The sequence below is a fragment of the Stegostoma tigrinum genome, chromosome 42 (genome assembly GCF_030684315.1).
Source record: "Stegostoma tigrinum isolate sSteTig4 chromosome 42, sSteTig4.hap1, whole genome shotgun sequence".
NCBI classification, from domain to species: Eukaryota; Metazoa; Chordata; class Chondrichthyes; order Orectolobiformes; family Stegostomatidae; genus Stegostoma; species Stegostoma tigrinum.
This window is the reverse complement of record NC_081395.1, coordinates 3,624,018-3,649,017: the sequence shown is the minus strand read 5'-3', so window position 1 is coordinate 3,649,017 and position 25,000 is coordinate 3,624,018. Positions and strand designations below refer to the sequence as shown.

Below are 25,000 nucleotides of genomic sequence, written 5' to 3'. Positions count from 1 at the left end.
GCGGGCGCTGTCGGAGGGTCATTGCTGAGTGGGCACTGTAGGAGGGTCAGTGCTGAGGGAGTGGGCACTGTCAGAGGGCCAGTGCTGAGGGAGCGGGTGCTGTTGGAGGGCCAGTGCTGAGGGAGCGGGTGCTGTTGGAGGGTCAGTGCTGCTGGCGTGGGCACAGTCGGAGGGTCAGTGCTGAGGGAGTGGGCACTGTCAGAGGGTCAGTGCTGAGGGAGTGGGCACTGTCAGAGGGTCAGTGCTGAGGGAGTGGGCACTGTCAGAGGGTCAGTGCTGAGGGAGCGGGCACTGTCGGAGGGTCAGTGCTGAGGGAGCGGGCACTGTCAGAGGGTCAGTGCTGAGGGAGCGGGCACTGTCAGAGGGTCAGTTTTGAGGGAGTGGGCACTGTCGGGGGTTCGGTGCAGCTCTGTTGGATGGTCAGTGCTGAGGGAGCGCTGCTGTGCCAGAGGGTCAGTGCTGAGTGAACGGGCGCTGTCAGAGGGTCAGTGCTGAGGGAGTGCCGCACTGTGGGAGGGTCAGTGCTGAGGGAGCGGGCACTGTGGGATGGTCAGCACTGAGGGAGTGGGCACTGTCAGAGGGTCAGTGCTGAGGGAGCGGGCACTGTCGTAGGGTCAGTGCTGAGGGAGCGCCGCACTGTAGGAGAGTCAGTGCTGAGGGAGCGCTGCTGTGCCAGAGGGTCAGTGCTGAGGGACCACTGCTCTGTTCGAGGGTCAGTACTGAGGGAGCACCATACTGTCGGAGGGTCAGTACTGAGGGAGTGCCGCACTGTCGGAGTGTCAGTACTGAGGGAGCGGGCACTGTCGGAAGGTCAGTGCTGAGGGAGCGCTGCACTGTCAGAGGGTCAGTGCTGAGGGAGCGGGCACTGTCGGAGGGTCAGTGCTGAGGGACCACTGCTCTGTTGGATGGTCAGTACTGAGGGAGTGCCGCACTGTCAGAGGGTCAGTGCTGAGGGAGCGGTCGCTGTCGGAAGGTCAGTGCTGAGGGAGCATGGTACTGTCAGAGGGTCAGTGCTGAGGGCGTGGGCACTGTGGGAAGGTCAGTGCTGAGCGAGTGGGCACTGTCGGAGGATCAACGCTATCTGCTACAAATAAATAATTGCTAATTCCCAATAAATGCCTGTGAACTCTTGCCATGGAGCTGCATTACCTAAAGTATTATGCCTGTTAAAAAAACCTGTTCCTACACTGTCAGCCCTGCCAGAGGAAGGACATTATTAAACTGGGCAGTGTTCAGAAAATTTTTCCCAGGATGTTGCTGGGAGTGGAGGGTTTGTGTTATAAGGAAGGACTGGATTGGGCTGCGACTTTTTTCACTGGAGCGTAGCAGGTTTCAGGGTGACCTTATAGAGGGGCATGGCTCGGATGAATGATAAATGGGAGTAGATTGAGTTGGGAATGTGGCTGATACAGACTTGTTTTACCGAAGGCTCTGTTTCCATACTGTTTAACACTGTGACTCTCAGCCTGGGAAAGAGAACCTTGCTGTGATGGATGGAGGGTATGTTTGGGAACACGGTGAATGATCCCTCTTCCCAGGATTAATTGAGATGGTCCTTTCAGCTCCACTAGGATCTGCAGCTCCTTGATTTCCATTCTCAGATACTTTCACTTGTTTGCACAAGGTATAGAATGGCTAATTTTCATATTTATAGACCTGGTTAAAAGCCATGGTTTGTGGCAACAGCTTAAGGCGTTTAGATAAGGAGAGAGCTGACGGTTTCTGTCCCAAAGAGTCACACCTATAAATTGCGTTGATTAGCCGGGAGCCCATCACAAAGCCGATGCTGGAAGGAAGGCCTTTTTCATTGATGACCAGGCCCCATTTCACTGACCAATCAGCTGCTTGTTGCTGGCTGAATCTCCATGAATATCCAATCCCCTGCCTCCTGCCACCCTATAACTTGGCTTCCTCCTCTGCTTGAACAAAGCAGCCATGTAAAGACCACACACAATGAGGGTGGACCTGTGTGTTAAAAGTGCTGTCTCTCCAAGTCTGTAACATACACAGTTCTAGTGAATTTATAACATACGCAGACCCAGTGCAGGTTACATATACACAGCCCTGGTGCATATTAAATAGACACGATCCTGGTGTATCTATAATGTGCATAGTCCTGGTGTACAGTCCCAGTATACATACAATGTACACTGTCCAATTGTGAGTTTGTAGCATCTGTGGAGAGAGAAACCCAGTGAACAGCTAGTGTTCAATATGACTCTTCCTCAAACTCTGCCAGATCTGCTGAGTTTCTGCTGCACTTTCTGTTTTATTTCTGATCTCTCACTTCCTCAAGACTTTGTTTTTATCTCCATTTTTGTGTTGTACACATCTCTGATATGAGTGTACCTACCTGTAGACACTCTATCCTGCACTCAGCGTGCATACACTGTATATAATGTGTGTATGTACCTTACCCAGCAAATATACCGTGTTTACACAGTACATGGTGTGCACAATGCATTGTGTGTGTGTGTTGTACATGCTCTGTGTATTTTCTGGTGTACAAACAATTTTTTTTTTGTTTTTACAGTATACTCTATGTACAGTATATGGAGTGTATATAAATTTACTGTACACTTGCTGAGTATACATTGTACAGTAGGTATGTGTAACATTGAGTACATTTTTACTGTATACTGGCTGAGTGTACATTAATTCAATGTATGTTGTTTGGCGTGAATGTTATAATACGAAGCAAGTATTTTAGTGTGTATATTTTACAATGTACATTTTACTGAGTGTAGTTTATATTGCATGTACAGGATACTGTGTGTATTTTACACTGTGTACAGTATCCTGAGGATATTTTATTGTATGCTGACTGAGTGTACAGTACATTAGGTATATTTAGGATTGAGGATGTTTACTGCGGTTATTGACACTTATTCATGATGCATATTGGGGATATTGGGGATATTTTGCTGTACAATGAATGTACAGTATATTGTGAATATTAAGTTTATTTAACTAACAGACTGGGTGTGCAGTGAAAAGGGTTTATTTCAGATTGAGGATGTGTTTTTTGTAAACATTGAGGTCATTTCTCTGTAACACTACTGGTGTGCAGTACATCAGGTTTATTTCTGATTGAGGATACATTTATGGTTAATATTGAGGTTGTTTCTCTGTAATTGACAGACTGGATGTGCAGTGAAAGGGGTTTATTTTGGATTGAGGATGTGTGTTTTGTGAATATTGAGGTTATTTCTCTGTAACACAGACTGGGTGTGCAGTGAAAGGGGTTTATTTCGGATTGAGGTTCTGTGTTTTGTGAATATTGAGGTTATTTCTCTGTAACACAGACTGGGTGTGCAGTGAAAGGGGTTTATTTCGGATTGAGGTTCTGTGTTTTGTGAATATTGAGGTTATTTCTCTGTAACACAGACTGGGTGTGCAGTGAAAGGGGTTTATTTCGGATTGAGGATGTGTGTTTTGTGAATATTGGAGTTATTTCTCTGTAACACAGACTGGGTGTGCAGTGAAAGGGGTTTATTTCGGATTGAGGATGTGTGTTTTGTGAATATTGAGGTTATTTCTCTGTAATTGACAGACTGGGTGTGCAGTGAAAGGGGTTTATTTCGGATTGAGGTTCTGTGTTTTGTGAATGTTGAGGTTAGTTCTCTGTAACACAGACTGGGTGTGCAGTGAAAGGGGTTTATTTCGGATTGAACATGTGTGTTTTGTGAATATTGGGGTTATTTCTCTGTAATTGACAGACTGGGTGTGCAGTGAAAGGGGTTTATTTCGAATATGTGGATGTGTGTTTTGTGAATATTGAGGTTATTTCTCTGTAACACAGCCTCGGTGTGCAGTGAAAGGGGTTTATTTTGGATTGAACATGTGTGTTTTGTGAATATTGGAGTTCTTTCTCTGTAACACAGACTGGGTGTGCAGTGAAAGGGGTTTATTTTGGATTGAGGATGTGTGTTTTGTGAATGTTGAGGTTATTTCTCTGTAACACAGACTGCGTGTGCAGTGAAAGGGGTTTATTTCAGATTGAGGATGTGTGTTTTTTGAATATTGAGGTTATTTCTCTGTAACACAGACTGGGTGTGCAGTGAAAGGGGTTTATTTCGGATTGAGGATGTGTGTTTTGTGAATATCGGGGTTATTTCTCTGTAATTGACGGACTGGGTGTGTAGTGAAAGGGGTTTCTTTGGATTGAGGATGTGTGTTTTGTGAATATTGAGGCTATTTCTCTGTAACACAGACTGGGTGTGCAGTGAAAGGGGTTTATTTCGGATTGAGGATGTGTGTTTTGTGAGTATTGGAGTTATTCCTCTCTAACACAGACTGGGTGTGCAGTGAAAGGGGTTTATTTCGGATTGAGGATGTGTGTTTTGTGAATATTGAGGTTATTTCTCTGTAACACAGACTGGGTGTGCAGTGAAAGGGGTTTATTTTGGATTGAAGATGTGTGTTTTGTGAATATTGGAGTTCTTTCTCTGTAATTGACAGACTGGGTGTGCAGTGAAAGGGGTTTATTTCGGATTGAGGATGTGTGTTTTGTGAATATTGAGGTTATTTCTCTGTAACACAGACTGGGTGTGCAGTGAAAGGGGTTTATTTCGGATTGAGGATGTGTGTTTTGTGAATATTGAGGTTATTTCTCTGTAACACAGACTGGGTGTGCAGTGAAAGGTGTTTATTTCGGATTGAGGATGTGTGTTTTGTGAATATTGAGGTTATTTCTCTGTAACACAGACTGGGTGTGCAGTGAAAGGTGTTTATTTCGGATTGAGGATGTGTGTTTTGTGAATATTGAGGTTATTTCTCTGTAACACAGACTGGGTGTGCAGTGAAAGGGGTTTATTTTGGATTGAGGATGTGTGTTTTGTGAATATTGAGGTTAGTTCTCTGTAACACAGACTGGGTGTGCAGTGAAAGGGGTTTATTTTGGATTGAAGATGTGTGTTTTGTGAATATTGGAGTTATTTCTCTGTAACACAGATTGGGTGTACAGTGAAAGGGGTTTATTTCGGATTGAGGATGTGTGTTTTGTGAATATTGAGGTTATTTCTCTGTAACACAGACTGGGTGTGCAGTGAAAGGGGTTTATTTCGGATTGAGGATGTGTGTTTTGTGAGTATTGGAGTTATTTCTCTCTAACACAGACTGGGTGTGCAGTGAAAGGGGTTTATTTCGGATTGAGGATGTGTGTTTTGTGAATATTGAGGTTATTTCTCTGTAACACAGACTGGGTGTGCAGTGAAAGGGGTTTATTTCGGATTGAGGATGTGTGTTTTGTGAATATTGAGGTTATTTCTCTGTAACACAGACTGGGTGTGCAGTGAAAGGGGTTTATTTCGGATTGAGGATGTGTGTTTTGTGAATATTGAGGTTATTTCTCTGTAACACAGACTGGGTGTGCAGTGAAAGGGGTTTATTTCGGATTGTGGATGTGTGTTTTGTGAATATTGAGGTTATTTCTCTGTAATTGACAGACTGGAACCGCCTGGTTTCCGCTTCCTCTCCCTCAGTGAATCCGGAACCAGCGCAGAGCCTGATCCTTGGAGGAGAGACCGATCGGATCTGCAGAGGGATCCACACACGGAGAGATCCGGAGAGGGAGCAGGAACCGGGATCAGAGCTGGGATAAGGTGCAGGGGCCGGGGCCGAGCCCGAGTCCCCACCCCGGTGCCGCCACCATGGCCGATAAGCCGCACCGCTCCGGCCCGGGAAGCGCTACGGCTAGACCCGTTCACATGAACCTGTTCGCAACCTGGGACATCGACCGCTCCTCACCCAGCTGTGTGCCCAGGTAAGGGGCAACCTCCCCCCCCCCCCCTCACACACACAGCTGTGTGCCCATGTAAGGGGCATAACCCCCCCACCCTCTCACACATAGCTGTGTGCCCAGGTAAGGGGCAAACTCCCCTCCCCCACCCTCACACACACAGCTGTGTGCCCAGGTAAGGGGCAAACTCCCCTCCCCCACCCTCACACACACAGCTGTGTGCCCAGGTAAGGGGCAAACTCCCCTCCCCCACCCTCACACACACAGCTGTGTGCCCAGGTAAGGGGCATAACCCCCACGTAGCCCTGAGCCCAGGTAACTGTGTTGGTGTATGCAAATGAGCCCCTGGAGTTTGTGTGTGTGAGTGTGAGAGTCTGAGTCTGAGTCTGAGTCTGAGTGTGTGTGTGTGTGTGTGTGTGTGTGTGTGTGTGTGAGAGAGAGTGTGAGAGTCTGAGTCTGAGTGTGTGTGTGTGTGTGTGTGTGTGTGTGTGTGTGTGTGAGAGAGTGTGAGAGTCTGAGTCTGAGTGTGTGTGTGTGTGTGTGTGTGTGTGTGTGAGAGTGTGAGAGTCTGAGTCTGACTGTGTGTGTGTCTGTGTGTTGAGAGTCTGTGTGTGTGTGTGTGTGTATGTCTGAGTGTGTGTGTGTCTGCGTGCACATGCACGTCTGACTATGTGTATCCGAGTATGTGTGTCAGTGTGTATGTGTTTCGAGATGTGATTGTGTGTCTGTGTATGCGCATGTCCGTGTGTGTGTGAGTCCGTCTGACTGTGTGTCCGCCTGTGTGTGTGTGTCTGCATATATGTGTGTTTATGTATGTGATTGTGTGTCTGTGTCTGTGTGTGTGGGTGTGTGTGTGTCTGTGTGAGTGTGAGTGTGAGTGTGTGTGAATGTGAGTGTGTGTCAAGCAGGATTGGGGTTGACTCTCATACCTGTGTGGAAAGGGTTTATTGTGGAGAGTGTTTGATGGGTGGGGAGTGTTATGCCCCTACCCCCAGGTGCCCAGTCCGTATGTGGCACGGGGTGGGGGGGTCGCAGTCAGGGACAGGGTGAAGCTGGTTGCTCTGGGCAGGAGGCTGCAGACTGCTTCATCCTAAAAGGGTGAGGAGTCTCATTGCACATGGAGGACGGGGAGTGGGGCAGTGATCGAGTGTTGAAGTGGCAGGACCCAGAGCCAGCTCTCAGTGAACTGGCAGTCCTGATGCCCAGGAGCCACGGAGACCAGCGGAGCATGGTGAGGTGCTGCAGATGGGATCTTCCTGTGCTGTGGGTGTTTGAGCGAGGGGATTGCAGGGTGTGGGTCTTGTTGATTTTGACAGTAAGCGTTTATAGAGCTGTGGGCCCTAAGCACATGATATCATTCTCACCAAAAGCTCAAACTGGGCCCTGGTTTGCCTTCACTCGTTCCTCATCTCGGTTTCTATTTGTCTGAGCCTCTGAGGTCCTGGGAACAGTGAGGACGCTCCACAGGGACCACTATCCCTTAGAGACTCCTCACAAACACTCACCTTAAACCGTGCTCCTCACACTGGAACAGGGAAGCCATCCCTCTTTCTCTCCCAAACTCTCCATCCCCTATCAGCACCACCACAGCTTCAAAGAACTGTCGGAGGGTCAGTGCTGAGGGAGCGGGCACTGTCGGAGGGTCAGTGATGAGGGAGCGGGCACTGTCGGAGGGTCAGTGCTGAGGGAGCGGGCACTGTCGGAGGGTCAGTGCTGAGGGAGGGGGCACTGTCGGAGGGTCAGTGCTGAGGGAGGGGGCACTGTCGGAGGGTCGGTGCTGAGGGAGCGGGCACTGTCGGAGGATCAGTGCTGAGGGAGTGGGCACTGTCGGAGGGTCAGTGCTGAGGGAGCGGGGACTGTCGGAGGGTCAGTGCTGAGGGAGTGCCGCACTGTCGGAGGGTCAGTGCTGTGGGAGCAGGCACTGTCGGAGGGTCAGTGCTGAGGGAGCAGGGACTGTCGGAGGGTCAGTGCTGAGGGAGCGCTGCACTGTCGGAGGGTCAGTGCTGAGGGAGGGGGCACTGTCGGAGGGTCAGTGCTGAGGGAGCGGGCACTGTCGGAGGGTCAGTGCTTAGGGAGCGGGCACCATTTTTGTGTGTGTGTGAAGTTCCTATCCCAGGAGATGGGCTGGTTGTTGGGGAGGGAGCGGGGCCCGTGAGACTGAGAAACATTGCTCCCTCTATCAACTGAACAGTTTGGCCGTGGAGGAGTGTATGATGTTGTTGACAGTGTGAACACAGAGCCTGCCCGTGAACCAGCTGCCTGTGCTCTTACAGCAATAGCTCCACCGTCTGTGTATGTCACCTGTGCTCTCTGGGAGAGAGATTAACAACAGCCAGAGACAGCTGCAACCCACAGGCACAGGCAGGGACACACACAGGCACAGGCAGGGACGCACACAGGCACAGGCAGGGACACACACAGGCACAGGCAGGGACACACGGGCAGGGACACACGGGCAGGGACACACACAGGCACAGGCAGGGACACACACAGGCACAGGCAGGGACACACGGGCAGGGACACACACAGGCACGGGCAGGGACACACACAGGCACGGGCAGGGACACACACAGGCACAGGCAGGGACACACAGGTACAGGCAGGGACACACACAGGCACAGGCAGGGACACACACAGGCACAGGCAGGGACACACAGGTACAGGCAGGGACACACACAGGCACAGGCAGGGACACACGGGCAGGGACACACACAGGCACAGGCATGGACACTCAGGCAGGGACACACACAGGCACAGGCAGGGACACACAGGTACAGGCAGGTGCACACGGGCAGGGACACACACAGGCACAGGCAGGGACACACGGGCAGGGACACACACAGGCACAGGCAGGGACACACGGTGGCTCAGTGCTTAGCACTGCAGCCTCACAGCACCAGGGACCCGGGTTCAATTCCAGCCTCGGGCGACTGTCTGGGTGGAGTTTGCACGTTGTCCCTGTGTCTGCGTGGGTTTCCTCCCACAGTCACTCTCTCCATCCCCCTCTCTCCATCCCCCTCTCTCCATCCCCCTCTCTCCATCCCCCTCTCTCCATCCCCCTCTCTCCATCCCCCTCTCTCTATCCCCCTCTCACTCCTCCCCTCTCTCTCCCTCTCTCCCTCTCTCAATCCGCCCCCTCGCCCTCGCCCTCGCCCTCGCCTTCCCCCTTGCCCTCGCCCTCGCCCCTCGCACCTCGCTGTCGCCCCTCGCCCCTCGCCCTCGCCTTCCCCCTTGCCCTCGCCCTCGCCCCTCGCCCTCGCCTTCCCCCTTGCCCTCACCCTCGCCCTCGCCCCTCGCCCCTCGCCCTCGCCCCTCGCCCTCGCCCCTCGCCCTCGCCCTCCCCCTCCCCCTCCCCCTCGCCCCTCGCCTCTCGCCCTCGCCCCTTGCCCTCGCCCCTCGCCCTCGCCCCTCGCCCTCGCCCTCGCCCCTCGCCCCTCGCCCCTCGCCCTCGCCCCTCGCCCCTCGCCCTCGCCCCTCCCCCTCGCCCTCCCCCTCGCCCTCCCCCTCCCCCTCGCCCTCGCCCTCGCCCTCCCCCTCGCCCCTCGCCCTCGCCCTCGCCCTCCCCCTCGCCCCTCGCCCTCGCCCTCCCCCTCGCCCCTCGCCCTCGCCCCTCGCCCCTCGCCCTCGCCCTCGCCCTCGCCCTCGCCCTCGCCCTCGCCCTCGCCCTCGCCCTCGCCCTCACCCCTCCCCCTCGCCCTCGCCCCTCGCCCTCTCTCACTCACTCTCTCTCTCTCTCTAACAGGTTGTTCAGTCTCACGTTGAAAAAGCTGTTGGTGTTAAAGGAATTGGACAAGGATGTGAGCTCCGTGGTCATTGGAGTCAAGCTGCAGGTGGGATCGGCCCTTACGGGGGGAGGGGACTGTGTGGGGAGTGGGCTCTCAGGGTGGGCAAGGACTGTGACAGGGACCCTGTCTCCCTCCCTCTCTCTCTCTCTGTCCCCCTTTCTCTCCTTCTCGCACTTCCTCACTGCGCGCGCGCGCGTGTCTGTGTCTGTCTGTGTGTGTGTCTGTCTGTCTGTGTGTCTGTCTGTGTGTGTGTCTGTCTGTCTGTGTGTGTGTGTGTGTGTGTGTGTGTGTGTGTGTGTGTGTGTGTGTGTATTTGATGGGGGGTGGGCCGGGGCGGATGGTGGGGGGTGAAGGTCACTGCAAGCCAGTTGCTTCATGGTGACCTGGTCCCTCTGTCTCTCTCTGTCTGTCTGTCTGTCTGACTCTCGCTTTCCTCCACCCCCACCGTCTCTGTCTCTCTCTCTCTTTCCTCCTGCCTCTGTCTCTCTCTCTTTCCTCCTGCCTCTGTCTCTCTCTCTTTCCTCCTGTCTCTGTCTCTCTCTCTCTTTCCTCCTGCCTCTGTCTCTCTCTCTTTCCTCCTGCCTCTGTCTCTCTCTCTTTCCTCCTGTCTCTGTCTCTCTCTCTCTTTCCTCCTGTCTCTGTCTCTCTCTCTTTCCCCCGTCTCTGTCTCTCTCTCTCTTTCTTCCTGCCTCTGTCTCTCTCTCTTTCTTCCTGCCTCTGTCTCTCTCTCTCTTTCCTCCTGTCTCTGTCTCTCTCTCTCTCTTTCCTCCCCCTTGTATCTCTCTCTCTCTCTCTCTCTCTCTCTCTCTCTCTCTCTCTCTCTCGCTCTCTGCCTCTTCCTCTCCCACAAATATCGGAGCTGGGTTCACTGCTTTTTGTTATTTATATCCTTGATGTGGATGTGAATATGGGAGGAATGTTTGCAGGTAAAACCAAACTTGATGTTGTAGTGGACAGGAACAGTTCCCTCAGGGTACAAACAGGCCCTCCATCAGATGGGCCGAGGAGAAGCAGATGGAGTCCCAGGGAGTGTTACTGAACAGAGAGACCTCGGGGAAGCAGGTTCATAGCTCCCTGAAAGTGGAGTTGCAGGTGGACAGGGCGGTGAGGAAGGTGTTTGGGACACTTGCCCTTACTGGTCAGTGCGTTGGGTACAGGGAGTTGGGAGGGTCACGTTGGGGCTGTACAGGATATTGGTTAGGGCCACTTTTGGAAAACTGTGTTCAATCCCTGTCTCCCTGCTGTGGGAAGGATGTCGTTAAAATAGAAAGGGCTCAGAAAAGATTCACAGGGATGTTGCCAGGGTTGGAGGGTCTGAGCGACAGGGAGGGGCTGAGTAGGCCGGAGCGATAATCCCTGGAGCTTCAGAGGCTGAAGGGGGGGGACCTTATAGAGGTTTATAAAACCATGAGGGGCATGGATAGGGTGAATAGCCAAGGCCTTTTCCCCCCAGGGTGGGGGGAGTCTAGAGGGACACAGGGTTAAGGTGAGAGGGGGAGGATGTAAAAGGGACCTGAGGGGTAACTTTTTCACACAGAGGGTGGTGCGTGTATGGAATGAGCTGCCGGGGAAGTGGTGGGGGCTGGTACAGTTACAGCATTTAAAAGGCATCTGGATGGGGACATGGATAGGAAGGGGTTAGAGGGATATGGGCCAAATGTTGGTACATGGGACTGGATTAGTTTAGGATATCGGGTCAGCGTGGAAGAGTTGCATTGAAGGGTCTGTCTGTCTGTCTGTCTCTCTCTCTTTCTCTGTCCCTCTCCCCCTCACTTTCTCCCTCTCACTCTGTTTCTCTTTCCGTCACTGTCACACACACTCTGTCTCTCTCCCCTGAACACTCCCTCTTCCTCTGTCCCAAACCCTCTCTCCTGTCCTCTCTCTCTCTCTATCACTCTCCCTCTCTCTCTCTCTCTCTTCATCTCTCTCCCTCTCCGCCTCTCTCTCACACTCTCTCCATCACTCTCCCACTCCCTCTCTCTCTCACACTCTCTCTCTCTCTCTCACTCTCTCTCTCCAGGGCTCGAAACGGGTTCTTCGATCGAATGAGATTCCGCTCCCAACTGGGGGCCTCATGGAGACTGAGCTGCAGCTCACCTTTTCCCTGCAGGTACTGACCCCCGCCCCCCCCCACCCCCTCCACTCCCCCGGCCCCAAATCATAAAACCCCCCTCGATAAAACCCTTCCCCTACCTCCCAGCCCCATGAATGGACCGTTCCACTTGACCCTCCTCCTGCCACAGATGCCCTAATGCCCCTTCACCCCAGCAGCGGCAGGGCACGGGACGGGACGGGGGCGCGGAGGAAGGGGTCAAGGTGGAATAGTGGGGGTCAAGGATCTGAGGGGGTGTGAGGGGAGGAGGGGCTGAGAGGTTTAAGCGTGTGAGGGGCCTGAAGGTTGAGGGAGTGACGAGGGTGAGAGGGGGTTAGGGGAATATGGATCATGCTGTGCACTCGCTCTGTTACCCTTCTTTGTCTCTCCACAAACCCCCCACCCCCCCCCACCCCCCGACCCCTCCCCCAAACCTCCGCACAGTATCCCCACTTCCTGAAGAGAGACGCCAACCGGCTCCAGATCGTCCTACAGCGAAGGAAACGTTACAAAAACAGGACCATCCTGGGCTACAAGACCCTTGCCATCGGCCTCCTCAACATGGCAGAGGTGAGGACACCGCCACCCTCTCCCCCCGCTCGCTAACACTCTTCCCCCTCTCCCCCCGCTCGCTGACACTCTCCCCCCCTCCCCCCGCTCACTTACACACTCCCCCTCTCCGCCCCGCTCGCTGACACACTCCCCCTCTCCCCCCCTCCCCCCGCTCACTCACACACTCCCCCTCCCCCCGCTCACTCACACACTCCCCCTCTCCCACGCTCACTGACACACTCCCCCTTCTCTCCCCGCTCACTCACACACTCCCGCCCCCTTGTCCCATGGACTGACACACTCCCCCCTCTCCCCCCGCTCGCTGACACTCTCCCCCCTCCCCCCGCTCGCTGACACTCTCCCCCTCTCCCCCCGCTCGCTCACACACTCCCCCTCTCCCCCCGCTCGCTGACACTCTCCCCCTCTCCCCCCGCTCGCTGACACTCTCCCCCCGCTCGCTGACACTCTCCCCCCTCCACCCGCTCGCTCACACACTCCCCGTCTCCCCCCGCTCGCTGACACTCTCCCCCCGCTCGCTGACACTCTCCCCCCGCTCGCTGACACACTCCCCCCGCTCGCTGACACACTCCCCCCGCTCATTCACACACTCCCCCTTCACCCCCGCTCACTGACACACTCCCCCTTCACCCCCGCTCACTGACACACTCCCCCTTCTCTCCCCGCTCACTCACACACTCCCCCTCTCCCCCCGCTCACTCACACACTCCCCCTCTCCCCCCGCTCACTGACACACTCCCCCTTCTCTCCCCGCTCACTCACACACTCCCGCCCCCTTGTCCCGCGGACTGACACACTCCCCCTCTCCCGCCGCTCACTTACACACTCCCCCTCTCCACCCCGCTCGCTGACACACTCCCCCTCTCCCCCCCTCCCCCCGCTCACTCACACACTCCCCCTCCCCCCGCTCACTCACACACTCCCCCTCTCCCCCCGCTCACTGACACACTCCCCCTTCTCTCCCCGCTCACTCACACACTCCCGCCCCCTTGTCCCATGGACTGACACACTCCCCCCTCTCCCCCTGCTCACTGACACACTCCCCCTCTCCCCCCGCTCACTGACACACTCCCCCTCCCCCCCCCGCTCGCTCACACACTCCCCCCCGCTCGCTCACACACTCCCCCTCTCCCCCCGCTCACTCACACACTCCCCCCTCCCCCCGCTCGCTCACACACACACCCCTCCCCCCGCTCACTGACACACTCCCACTCTCCCCCCGTGGACTGACACACTCCGCCCCCCCCTCCCGTCCCCCCGCGGACTGACACACTCCCTGTCTCCCCCTACTCACTGACACACTCCCCCTCTCCCCCTGCTCACTGACACACTCCCCCTCTCATCCCACTCACTCTCACACTCCCCCCCCTCCCCCTGCGGACTGACACACTCCCCCCGCTCACTGACACATTCCCTCCGCTCACTCACACACTCCCCCTCTCCCGCCGCTCACTCACACACTCCCCCCGCCTCCCCCTGCTCACTCACACACTCCCCCCTCCCTCCTCACTGACACACTCCCCCTCTCCCCCCGCTCACTGACACACACTCCCCCTCTCCCCCCGCTCACTGACACACTCACCCCCCCTCCCCCGCGCTCACTGACACACTCACCCCCCCTCCCCCGCGCTCACTGACACACTCCCCCTCTCCCCCCGCTCACTCTCTCACTCCCCCTCTCCTCCCGCTCGCTCACACACTCGCCCCCGCTCGCTCACACACTCCCTCTCCCCCCGCTCGCTGACACACTCCCCCTCTCCCCCCGCTCACTCACACACTCCACCCCTCCCCCTGCTCACTGACACACTCACCCCCCTCTCCTGTGCTCACTGACACACTCCCCCTCTCCCTCCGCTCACTGACACACTGCCCCTCTCCCCCCGCTCACTCTCTCACTCCCCCTCTCCCCCTGCTCGCTCACACACTCCCCCCCCCACTCACTCACACACTCCCCTCTCCCCCCGCTCACTGACACGCTCCCCCTCCCCCCGCTCACTCTCTCACTCACCCCCTCCCCCCGCTCACTCACACACTCCCTCCCCCGCTCACTGACACACTCCCCCGCTCCCCCCATCACTCTCACACTCCCCCTCTCCCCCCGCTCACTCACACACTCCCCCCCCCCCCCCCGGCTCACTGACACACTCCCCCTCCCGCCCTGCTCAATCACACACTCCCCCCGCCTCCCCCTGCTCACTCACACACTTCCCCCCCCCCTCCCCCCGCGGACTGCCACAGTCCCCCTCTCCCCCCGCTCACTCACACACTCCCCCCTCCCTCCTCACTTACACATTCCCCCTCTCCCTCCTCACTTACACATTCCCCCTCTCCCTCCTCACTTACACACTCCCCCCTCCCTCCTCACTTACACACACTCCCACCTCACTTAGACGCTCACTCCCTCCTCACTCTCACACTCTCCCTCTCCCTCCTCACTCTCACACTCCCCCTCTCCCTGCTCACTCACGCACTCCCCCCTCCCTGCTCACTTACGCACTCCCCCCCTCCCTGCTCACTCACTCTCACCCCCCTCCCTGCTCACTTACACACTCCCCCTCTCCCTGCTCACTCCCTCTCAGCCCCCTCCCTCCTCACTTACACACTCCCCTTCTTCCTCCTCACTTACTTGAAATGTAAGTAATTGCTTTATGCTCTCTCCCCCCCCGTCTCTCTCCCCCCCCGTCTCTCTCCCCCCCCGTCTCTCTCCCCCCCCGTCTCTCTCCCCCCCACCGTCTCTCTCCCCCCCGTCTCTCTCCCCCCCCGTCTCTCTCCCCCCCCGTCTCTCTCCCCCCCCGTCTCTCTCCCCCCCGTCTCTCTCCCCCCCCGTCTCTCTCCCCCCCCGTCTCTCTCCCCCCCCGTCTCTCTCTCCCCCCCGTCTCTCTCCCCCCCCCGTCTCTCTCCCCCCCCGTCTCTCTCCCCCCCCGTCTCTCTCCCCCCCGTCTCTCTCCCCCGCCCCCGTCTCTCTCCCCCCCGTCTCTCTCCCCCGCCCCCGTCTCTCTCCCCCGCCCCCGTCTCTCTCCCCCGCCCCCGTCTCTCTCCCCCCCGTCTCTCTCCCCCGCCCCCGTCTCTCTCCCCCCCGTCTCTCTCCCCCGCCCCCGTCTCTCTCCCCCGCCCCGGTCTCTCTCCCCCGCCCCGGTCTCTCTCCCCCGCCCCTGTCTCTCTCTCCCCCCGCCCCCCCCCCCCCCCCCCCCCCGTCTCTCTCTCTCTCTCTCTCTCTCTCTAGGTGATGCAGCACCCCAGTGAGGGGGGACAGGTACTCGGTCTCCATAGTAACGTCAAGGAGGCCTCTGTGCTGGTGGCTGAGGTGAGGATTTACTCGCTGTCCAGCCAGCCCATTGACCACGAGGGACCCAAGCTGAAGATGTCAGGTCAGTACTTAGCTCCTCACCCCTACCCCCTCCCTGTGGCACTGGGTACCTCAGCTGGCGCCCATGTAGATCTGCTGAGTCGGAGGCTGCCCCCAAGGACAACAGGTCTGGTCTGCTGCCCCAAGTCAGATAGCAAGCACAGAACAGGCCCGGGGTGACCTCCCCTGGTCCGGGACGGCCCGGGGTGACCTCCCCTGGTCCGGGACGGCCCGGGGTGACCTCCCCTGGTCCGGGACGGCCCGGGGTGACCTCCCCTGGTCCGGGACGGCCCGGGGTGACCTCCCCTGTTCAGGAATGCGGCAGCTGCTTGCTTTTGGGAAGGTAGTTCCCTGGAGGTTCAGGTGTTGAAAAGTTAAACTCCAGCAGGTCTGCTGGGAAATTCCCATCTGTGCTATTCCCCTCTCGTGAGGATGTGGGCATCACTGGTGAGGCGAGACATTTCTTACCCATCACTAATTGCCCCCCGGTCCGAGAGAATTGCACAGGCCGTGTCAGCAATTGGTTAAGAGCTGACCACAATGCTGTGGGTGTGGAGTTACATCTCGGCCAGACCAGGTAAGGATGGCAGATTGCCCCCTCCCTGAAGGGGATTTACCCACCCTGACGGGCATTTTGTTGTGAATTTTGCGAGCTGCCCTTTGGTTTGGCATTGAACCCCCTGGGCACAGAGTGTGGGTCTGGGGTTCTAGGTCACATCAGGGCCAGGATCAGTGTTGAGTCTACTGAGGAGTTCAGGATCAGGAAGGGGCTGTTGGATCAAGTCACTGAGGGAGGAGAGTCAGTCACCAGGGGGACACAATCTGAAGGGAATCGGGAACAGGAACCCGAGGGAGGGAGGGGGGAGATGAGGAGAAAGGTTCGATTCATGGCCGTGGTCTGGGACGCGGCGCCTCAGATAAAACATGGCCCCCTTGTCCCCCTGTGCTGCTCGACCTGGTAACCAATTGAAGAGGCATCAGTAAATCTGCAGCGATCCGGTGCAGCATCTGGGCGTGGTTTATTGAGTTGGATTTCTGGATGGGAGTGTTGCTGGTCAGCAGGGTATTGCTCAGAATATTGTCAGAGGGTTGTTACCTGCAGCTCACAGAGGGGTATACCTGAAGCTGACGGAGTATACCTGAAGCTGACGGGGTATACCTGAAGCTGACGGAGGTATACCTGAAGCTGACGGGGTATACCTGAAGCTGACGGAGGTATACCTGAAGCTGACGGGGTATATTCAAAGCTGACGGGGTATATCTGAAGCTGACGGAGGTATATCTGAGGCTGACGGAGGTATATCTGAGGCTGACGGAGTATATCTGAAGCTGACGGTGTATATCTGAAGCTGACGGGGTATATCTGAGGCTGACGGGGGTATATCTGAGGCTGACAGGGGTATATCTGAAGCTGACGGGGGTATATCTGAGGCTGACAGGGGTATATCTGAGGCTGACGGGGTATATCTGAGGCTGACGGGGTATATTCGAAGCTGACGGGGTATATCTGAGGCTCAGGGTGGCGGGGTTTGTCTGAGACAGTCGGACACTGAGACGCTGTTGTGGTTTGTCACAGATCGATCGCCTGACATCGACAATTTCTCAGAGGATGAAGATGACAGCTTTTCATCTGAGCAGGAAGTTAGCGATGACCCGTTACAGGGACAGGTAATTCCAGAACCTTCCACTGTTACCTGCTGACTCACACTGAGACCACCTGTCTCACGCACTCTCACTCACTCACACACTCGCTCGCTCGCTCATTCACTCACACAATCACTCACTCGCTCGCTCATTCACTCACACTCACTCACACACTCACTCGCTCACTCTTTCAATCACTCACACAATCACTCACTCGCTCGCTCATTCACTCACACTCACTCACTCACACTCACTCGCTCACTCTTTCAATCACTCACACAATCACTCACTCGCTCGCTCGCTCATTCTCTCACATTCACTCACTCACACTCGCTCACACGTTCACTCGCTCACTTACTCACTCACCCATGCGTGTGCGCGCACACACACACACACACACACACACATACGCAGACGTGCTCAGACTCACGCACACACGTGCGCACACTCATTCACACACGCACAGACACGCATGCACACACTCTCACTGCAGAATGTTTGTCTCTCTCGGCAGGATTTGTATTTTGATGATGAGTTGGTTGGGAAGCGGAAGAAGGTGAGACGGAAGTTGCCGAACTCCGCTGCAATTTCTCGTGGAGGGATCAGCAACGTAAGTGAGACCTTCCCATTGGAGAATGGCCCCGTATGGACTGGGCTATCACTGCATCGGAACCTCATCGTAACATCATCAACTGGTGTAAAACCCTGTAGCTTCTTCAGGGTCGGCATTGGGCCGTAGCCGGGCCGCGGTAGGCTCCGGGCCGTAGCCGGGCCGCGGTAGGCTCCGGGCCGTAGCCGGGCCGCGGTAGGCTCCGGGCGGTAGCTGGGCCGCGGTAGGCTCCGGGCGGTAGCTGGGCCGGGGTAGGCTCCGGGCCGCGGTAGGCTCCGGGCGGTAGCTGGGCCGGGGTAGGCTCCGGGCGGTAGCTGGGCCGCGGTAGGCTCCGGGCGGTAGCTGGGCCGGGGTAGGCTCTGGGCTGCGGTAGGCTCCGGGCGGTAGCTGGGCCGCGGTAGGCTCCGGGCGGTAGCCGGGCCGCGGTAGGCTCCGGGCGGTAGCCGGGCCGTGGTAGGCTCCGGGCCGCGGTAGGCTCCGGGCCGCGGTAGGCTCCGGGCGGTAGCCGGGCCGCGGTAGGCTCCGGGCGGTAGCCGGGCCGCGGTAGGCTCCGGGCGGTAGCCGGGCCGCGGTAGGCTCCGGGCCGCGATAGGCTCCGGGCCGCGGTAGGCTCCGGGCGGTAGCCGGGCCGCGGTAGGCTCCGGGCGGTAGCCGGGCCGCGGTAGGCTCCGGGCGGTAGCCGGGCCGCGGTAGGCTCCGGGCGGTAGCCGGGCCGGGGTAGGCTCCGGGCGGTAGCCGGGCCGGGGTAGGCTCCGGGCGGTAGCCGGGCCGGGGTAGGCTCCGGGCGGTAGCCGGGCCGGGGTAGGCTCCGGGCGGTAGCTGGGCCGGGGTAGGCTCCGGGCGGTAGCCGGGCCGGGGTAGGCTCCGGGCGGTAGCCGGGCCGGGGTAGGCTCCGGGCGGTAGCTGGGCCGCGGCCGGGGCCGGGCCACCGGATCGTGTTGTGGGGGGGTGGGGGGTGGCGTTGAAGATTCCTCACTGAGTCTAACTTCAAGTTGGGTTTATTTTGCAGCAACAAAATATCAAACAGAAATTTGTGGCTTTGCTCAAGAGATTCCGAGTGTCGGACGAGGTGAGTCACCACAGGGCATCGACAGGGAGAGAGAGTCTCCCTCACACACACCCTCACACACACCCTCACACACACCCTCACACACACCCTCACACACACACCCTCACACACCCTCACACACACCCTCACACACACCCTCACACACACACCCTCACACACCCTCACACACCCTCACACACACCCTCGCACACACCCTCGCACAAACCCTCACACACACCCTCACACACACACCCTCACACACACCCTCACACACCCTCACACACACCCTCGCACACACCCTCGCACACACCCTCACACACACCCTCACACACACCCTCACACACACACCCTCACACACCCTCACACACACCCTCACACACACCCTCACACACACCCTCGCACACACCCTCGCACACACCCTCGCACAAACCCTCACACACACCCTCACACACACACCCTCACACACACCCTCACACACACCCTCACACACACCCTCACACACACCCTCGCACACACCCTCACACACACCCTCACACACACACCCTCACACACCCTCACACACACCCTCACACACACCCTCACACACACCCTCACACACACACACCCTCACACACCCTCACACACACCCTCACACACACCCTCACACACCCTCACACACACCCTCACACACACCCTCGCACACACCCTCGCACAAACCCTCACACACACCCTCACACACACCCTCACACACACACCCTCACACACCCTCACACACACCCTCACACACACCCTCGCACACACCCTCGCACACACCCTCGCACAAACCCTCACACACACCCTCACACACACACCCTCACACACACCCTCACACACACACCCTCACACACCCTCACACACACCCTCACACACACCCTCACACACACCCTCACACACACACCCTCACACACCCTCACACACACCCTCACACACACCCTCACACACCCTCACACACACCCTCACACACACCCTCGCACACACCCTCGCACAAACCCTCACACACACCCTCACACACACCCTCACACCCACACCCTCACACACCCTCACACACACCCTCACACACACCCTCGCACACACCCTCGCACACACCCTCGCACAAACCCTCACACACACCCTCACACACACACCCTCACACACACCCTCACACACACCCTCACACACCCTCGCACACACCCTCGCACACACCCTCACACACACCCTCACACACACCCTCACACACACACCCTCACACACCCTCACACACACCCTCACACACACCCTCACACACACACCCTCACACACCCTCACACACACCCTCACACACCCTCACACACACACCCTCGCACACACCCTCGCACACACCCTCGCACAAACCCTCGCACAAACCCTCACACACACACCCTCACACACACACCCTCACACACACCCTCACACACACCCTCGCACACACCCTCGCACACACCCTCACACACACCCTCACACACCCTCACACACACCCTCACACACACCCTCACACACCCTCACACACACCCTCGCACACACCCTCGCACACACCCTCGCACACACCCTCACACACACCCTCACACACCCTCACACACACCCTCACACACCCTCACACACACCCTCACACACACCCTCGCACACACCCTCGCACACACCCTCACACACCCTCACACACACCCTCACACACCCTCGCACACACCCTCGCACACCCCCTCGCACACCCCCTCGCACACCCCCTCGCACACACCCTCACACACACCCTCACACACACCCTCACACACCCTCACACACACCCTCACACACACCCTCACACACACCCTCACACACACCCTCACACACACACATACACACACCCTCACACACACCCTCACACACACCCTCACACACACCCTCACACACACACCCTCACACACACCCTCACACACACACATACACACACCCTCACACACACCCTCACACACCCTCACACACCCTCACACACCTCACACACCCTCACACACACACCCCATCGCACACACCCCATCGCACACACCCCATCACACACACCCCATCACACACACACCCTCGCACAGACCCCCTCGCGCGCACACCCCCTCGCGCGCACACCCCCTCGCGCGCACACCCCCTCGCGCGCACACCCCCTCGCGCGCACACCCCCTCGCGCGCACACCCCCTCGCGCGCACACCCCCTCGCGCGCACACCCCCTCGCTCTCTCACACCCTCGCTCTCTCACACCCTCACACACACAGACACCCTTGCACGCAGACACCCTTGCACACAGACACCCTTGCACACAGACACCCTTGCACACAGACACCCTTGCACACACTCACCCTCTCTCACACTCACCCTCTCTCACACACACCCTCTCTCACACACACCCTCTCTCACACACACCCTCACTCACGCACACACCCTCTCACACACACCCTCTCTCACACACACCCTCTCACTCTCACACACACCCTCTCACACACACACACCCTCTCACACACACCCCCTCACACACACCCCCTCACACACAGCCCCTCACACACACCCCCTCACACACAGCCCCTCACACACAGCCCCTCACACACAGCCCCTCACACACACCCCCTCACACACACCCCCTCACACACAACCCCTCACACACACCCCCTCACACACACCCTCTCACACACACACCCTCTCACACACACACACCATCACTCTCACCCGCACCCTCTCACCCGCACCCTCTCACCCGCACCCTCTCACACGCACCCCCTCACACACGCACCCCCTCACACACACCCCCTCACACACACACCCTCACTCTCACACACACGCTCACACACACGCTCACACACACGCTCACACACACCCTCACACAAACCCCCTCACACGCGCCCCCTCACACGCGCCCCCTCACACGCGCCCCCTCACACGCGCCCCCCTCACACGCGCCCCCTCACACGCGCCCCCTCACACGCACGCACCCTCACACTCACACCCCCTCACACTCACACCCCCTCACACTCACACCCCCTCACACTCACACCCCCTCACACACACACCCCCTCACACACACACCCCCTCACACACACACCCCCACACACACACACACACACACACACACACACCCTCTCTCACACACCCCTCACACACACATACCATCTCTCACACACACCCCCTCTCACACACACCCCCTCTCACACACACCCCCTCTCACACACACACCCCCTCTCACACACGCACCCCCTCACAAACACCCTCTCACACATACCCTCACACACAACCTCTCACACTCTCACTCTCACAGACCCTCGCGCGCACACAACCTCGCACACCCCCTCGCGCGCACACCCCCTCGCGCGCACACCCCTCGCGCGCAACCCCCCTCGCGCGCACACCACTCGCGCGCACACCACTCGCGCGCGCACACCCCCTCGCGCGCGCACACCCCCTCGCGCGCGACAACCCCCTCGCGCGCACACACACACCCTCGCACACACCCTCTCTCACACACCCTCACTCTCACAGACCCTCGCACACACACACACCCTCGCACACACACACACCCTCGCACTCACACACACCCTCACTCACACACACCCTCATTCACACACACCCTCACTCTCACAGACCCTCGCGCACACGCACTCTCACGCACACGCACCCTCGCGCACACGCACCGTCGCGCGCACACCCCCTCTCACACACGCCCTCTCTCTCATACACAACCTCGCACACACACACACACACACTCTCTCTCACACACACACCCTCGCACACACACACCCCCTCTCACACACGCTCCCTCACACACACACGCTCCCTCACACACACACGCTCCCTCACACACACATACCCTCGCTCTCAGAGACCCTCGCGCACACTCCCCGTCGCGCACACACCCCGTCGCGCACACACCCCCTCGCGCACACACCCCCTCGCGCACACACCACCTCGCTCTCACACCCCCTCGCTCTCACACCCCCTCGCTCTCACACCCCCTCGCTCTCACACCCCCTCGCTCTCACACCCCCTCGCGCTCACACGCCCTCGCGCTCACACGCCCTCGCGCACACACGCCCTCGCGCACAAACGCCCTCGCGCACAAACGCCCTCGCGCACAAACGCCCTCGCGCACACACGCCCTCGCGCACACACGCCCTCGCGCACACACACACCTTCTCTCGCACACCGTCACACACCATCTCACACACACCATCTCTCACACACACACCCTCGCTCTCACACATCCTCACACACACACCCTCACTCACACCCCCCCACTCGCACGCGCCCCCACTCGCGCGCGCCCCCTCTCGCGCGCGCCCCATCTCGCGCGCGCCACCACTCGCGCGCGCCACCACTCGCGCGCGCCCCCACTCGCGCGCGCCCCCACTCGCGCGCGCCCCCACTCGCGCGCGCCCCCTCTCGCGCGTGCCCCATCTCGCGCGCAGCCCCACCTCACTCGCACGCGCCCCACCTCACTCCCACCACATACGCTCACACACACGCTCACACTCACACCCTCACACACCCACAAACACACACACCCACAAACACACACACCCACCCACCCACACCCCCACCCCCACCCCCTCACCCCCCCACACCCACACCCACACCCACACCCTCACACCCACACCCACACCCACACCCTCACACCCACACCCACACCCTCACACCCACACCCTCACACCCACACCCACACCCACACCCTCACACCCACACCCACACCCACACCCACACCCACACCCTCACACCCACACCCACACCCCCACCCCCACCCCCACCCCCACCCCCACCCCCACCCCCACCCACACCCCCACCCCCACCCACACCCCCACCCACACACACCCACACACCCACACCCACACCCTCACACCCACACCCACACCCACACCCACACCCACACCCTCACACCCACACCCACACCCCCACCCCCACCCCCACCCCCACCCCCACCCCCACCCCCACCCCCACCCCCACCCCCACCCCCACCCACACCCCCACCCCCACCCACACCCCCACCCACACACACCCACACACCCACACACCCACACACCCACACCCACCCACACACCCACACACACACCCTAACTCACTCACTCTCTCACTCACTCTCTCACTCACTCACACACTCGCTCACACACTCTCTCTCATACCCTCGCACACACCCACCCTCTCACACACCCACCCTCTCACACACCCACCCTCTCACACACCCACCCTCTCACACACCCACCCTCACACACCGTCACACACACACACACACACACACACACCCTCTCTCTCACTCACACACACCCTCTCTCTCACACACCCTCTCTCTCACACACCCTCTCTCTCACACACCCTCTCTCTCTCTCACACCCTCTCTCTCTCACACCCTCTCTCTCACACACCCTCTCTCACACACACACACCCTCTCTCACAAACACACACCCTCTCACACTCAGACACACCCTCTCACACACACACACACACACCATCCCACAGTCACACACACCCTCTCTCTCTCACTCTCACACACACACACACTCACGAGTGCACAGGGACACAAACATTCACATGCACACAGGTGCACATACCTTTGTGCTCTCTCTCGCTGACTAGGTCATATTGTAATGTTGTGCCTGGTCAGTGGATCTCGGGCAATAGTGAGTTTTCTTCTTCCGATCTACCCTGGGCTGGGCCTGTTTCATTGAGGCTCTTTGCCTGTTCCTTTCAGGTGTTAGCTTTGGAGCACGTATCTACGGAGCAGATCCAGGAGGTAGAGGAGGACCTGGACTTGTTGTACGATAGTTTGGAATTGTATAACCCAAGTGACAGTGGTCCTGAGATGGAGGAGACCGAGAGCGTGCTCAGCACGCCAAAACCCAAACTGAAGTAAGTGAACACCAGGATTTTTGGGCCTAATCCCAGCGTCAAGACTGGGCTCAAATAATGAATCCAGCAGCAAAGAAATCAGATGTGGGAGGCTTCCAGACCACTCTCATCAGTCATCAGGAAGCTCTGGGGCCTAGTCATTTGAGGCCTGTCCTGGAGCTGGGTCACTCCAGGGACTGTCCTGGATCAGATGGACCAAGGTCTTTAATGCGAGAGTGCTTTCTTATAAGCTTTTCTGGCTCTTCTGTCTTTTCTCACACGGGGAAAGTAAGAGGGAGAGAATAGAAGATGGGCGCTTTCTGTCT

The 25,000-nt window shown here is 58.2% G+C and overlaps 1 protein-coding gene across 2 annotated transcripts in view; it reads left to right on the top strand.

Annotated features, from left to right (window-relative positions):
• Positions 1 to 25,000, top strand: part of LOC125449387 (phosphofurin acidic cluster sorting protein 1-like) — a 30,940-nt gene that overhangs the window by 1,926 nt on the left and 4,014 nt on the right. For both annotated transcript variants that reach the window (XM_059641463.1, XM_059641464.1), the window contains exons 2-10: positions 5,448 to 5,764; positions 9,483 to 9,570; positions 11,546 to 11,635; positions 12,062 to 12,187; positions 15,411 to 15,555; positions 17,110 to 17,201; positions 17,692 to 17,787; positions 18,797 to 18,856; positions 24,538 to 24,695. In XM_059641463.1, coding sequence (XP_059497446.1) covers positions 5,652 to 5,764; positions 9,483 to 9,570; positions 11,546 to 11,635; positions 12,062 to 12,187; positions 15,411 to 15,555; positions 17,110 to 17,201; positions 17,692 to 17,787; positions 18,797 to 18,856; positions 24,538 to 24,695 — 968 coding nt within the window. In that variant the 5' untranslated portion in view covers positions 5,448 to 5,651. The remainder of the gene's footprint in view (positions 1 to 5,447; positions 5,765 to 9,482; positions 9,571 to 11,545; positions 11,636 to 12,061; positions 12,188 to 15,410; positions 15,556 to 17,109; positions 17,202 to 17,691; positions 17,788 to 18,796; positions 18,857 to 24,537; positions 24,696 to 25,000) is intronic.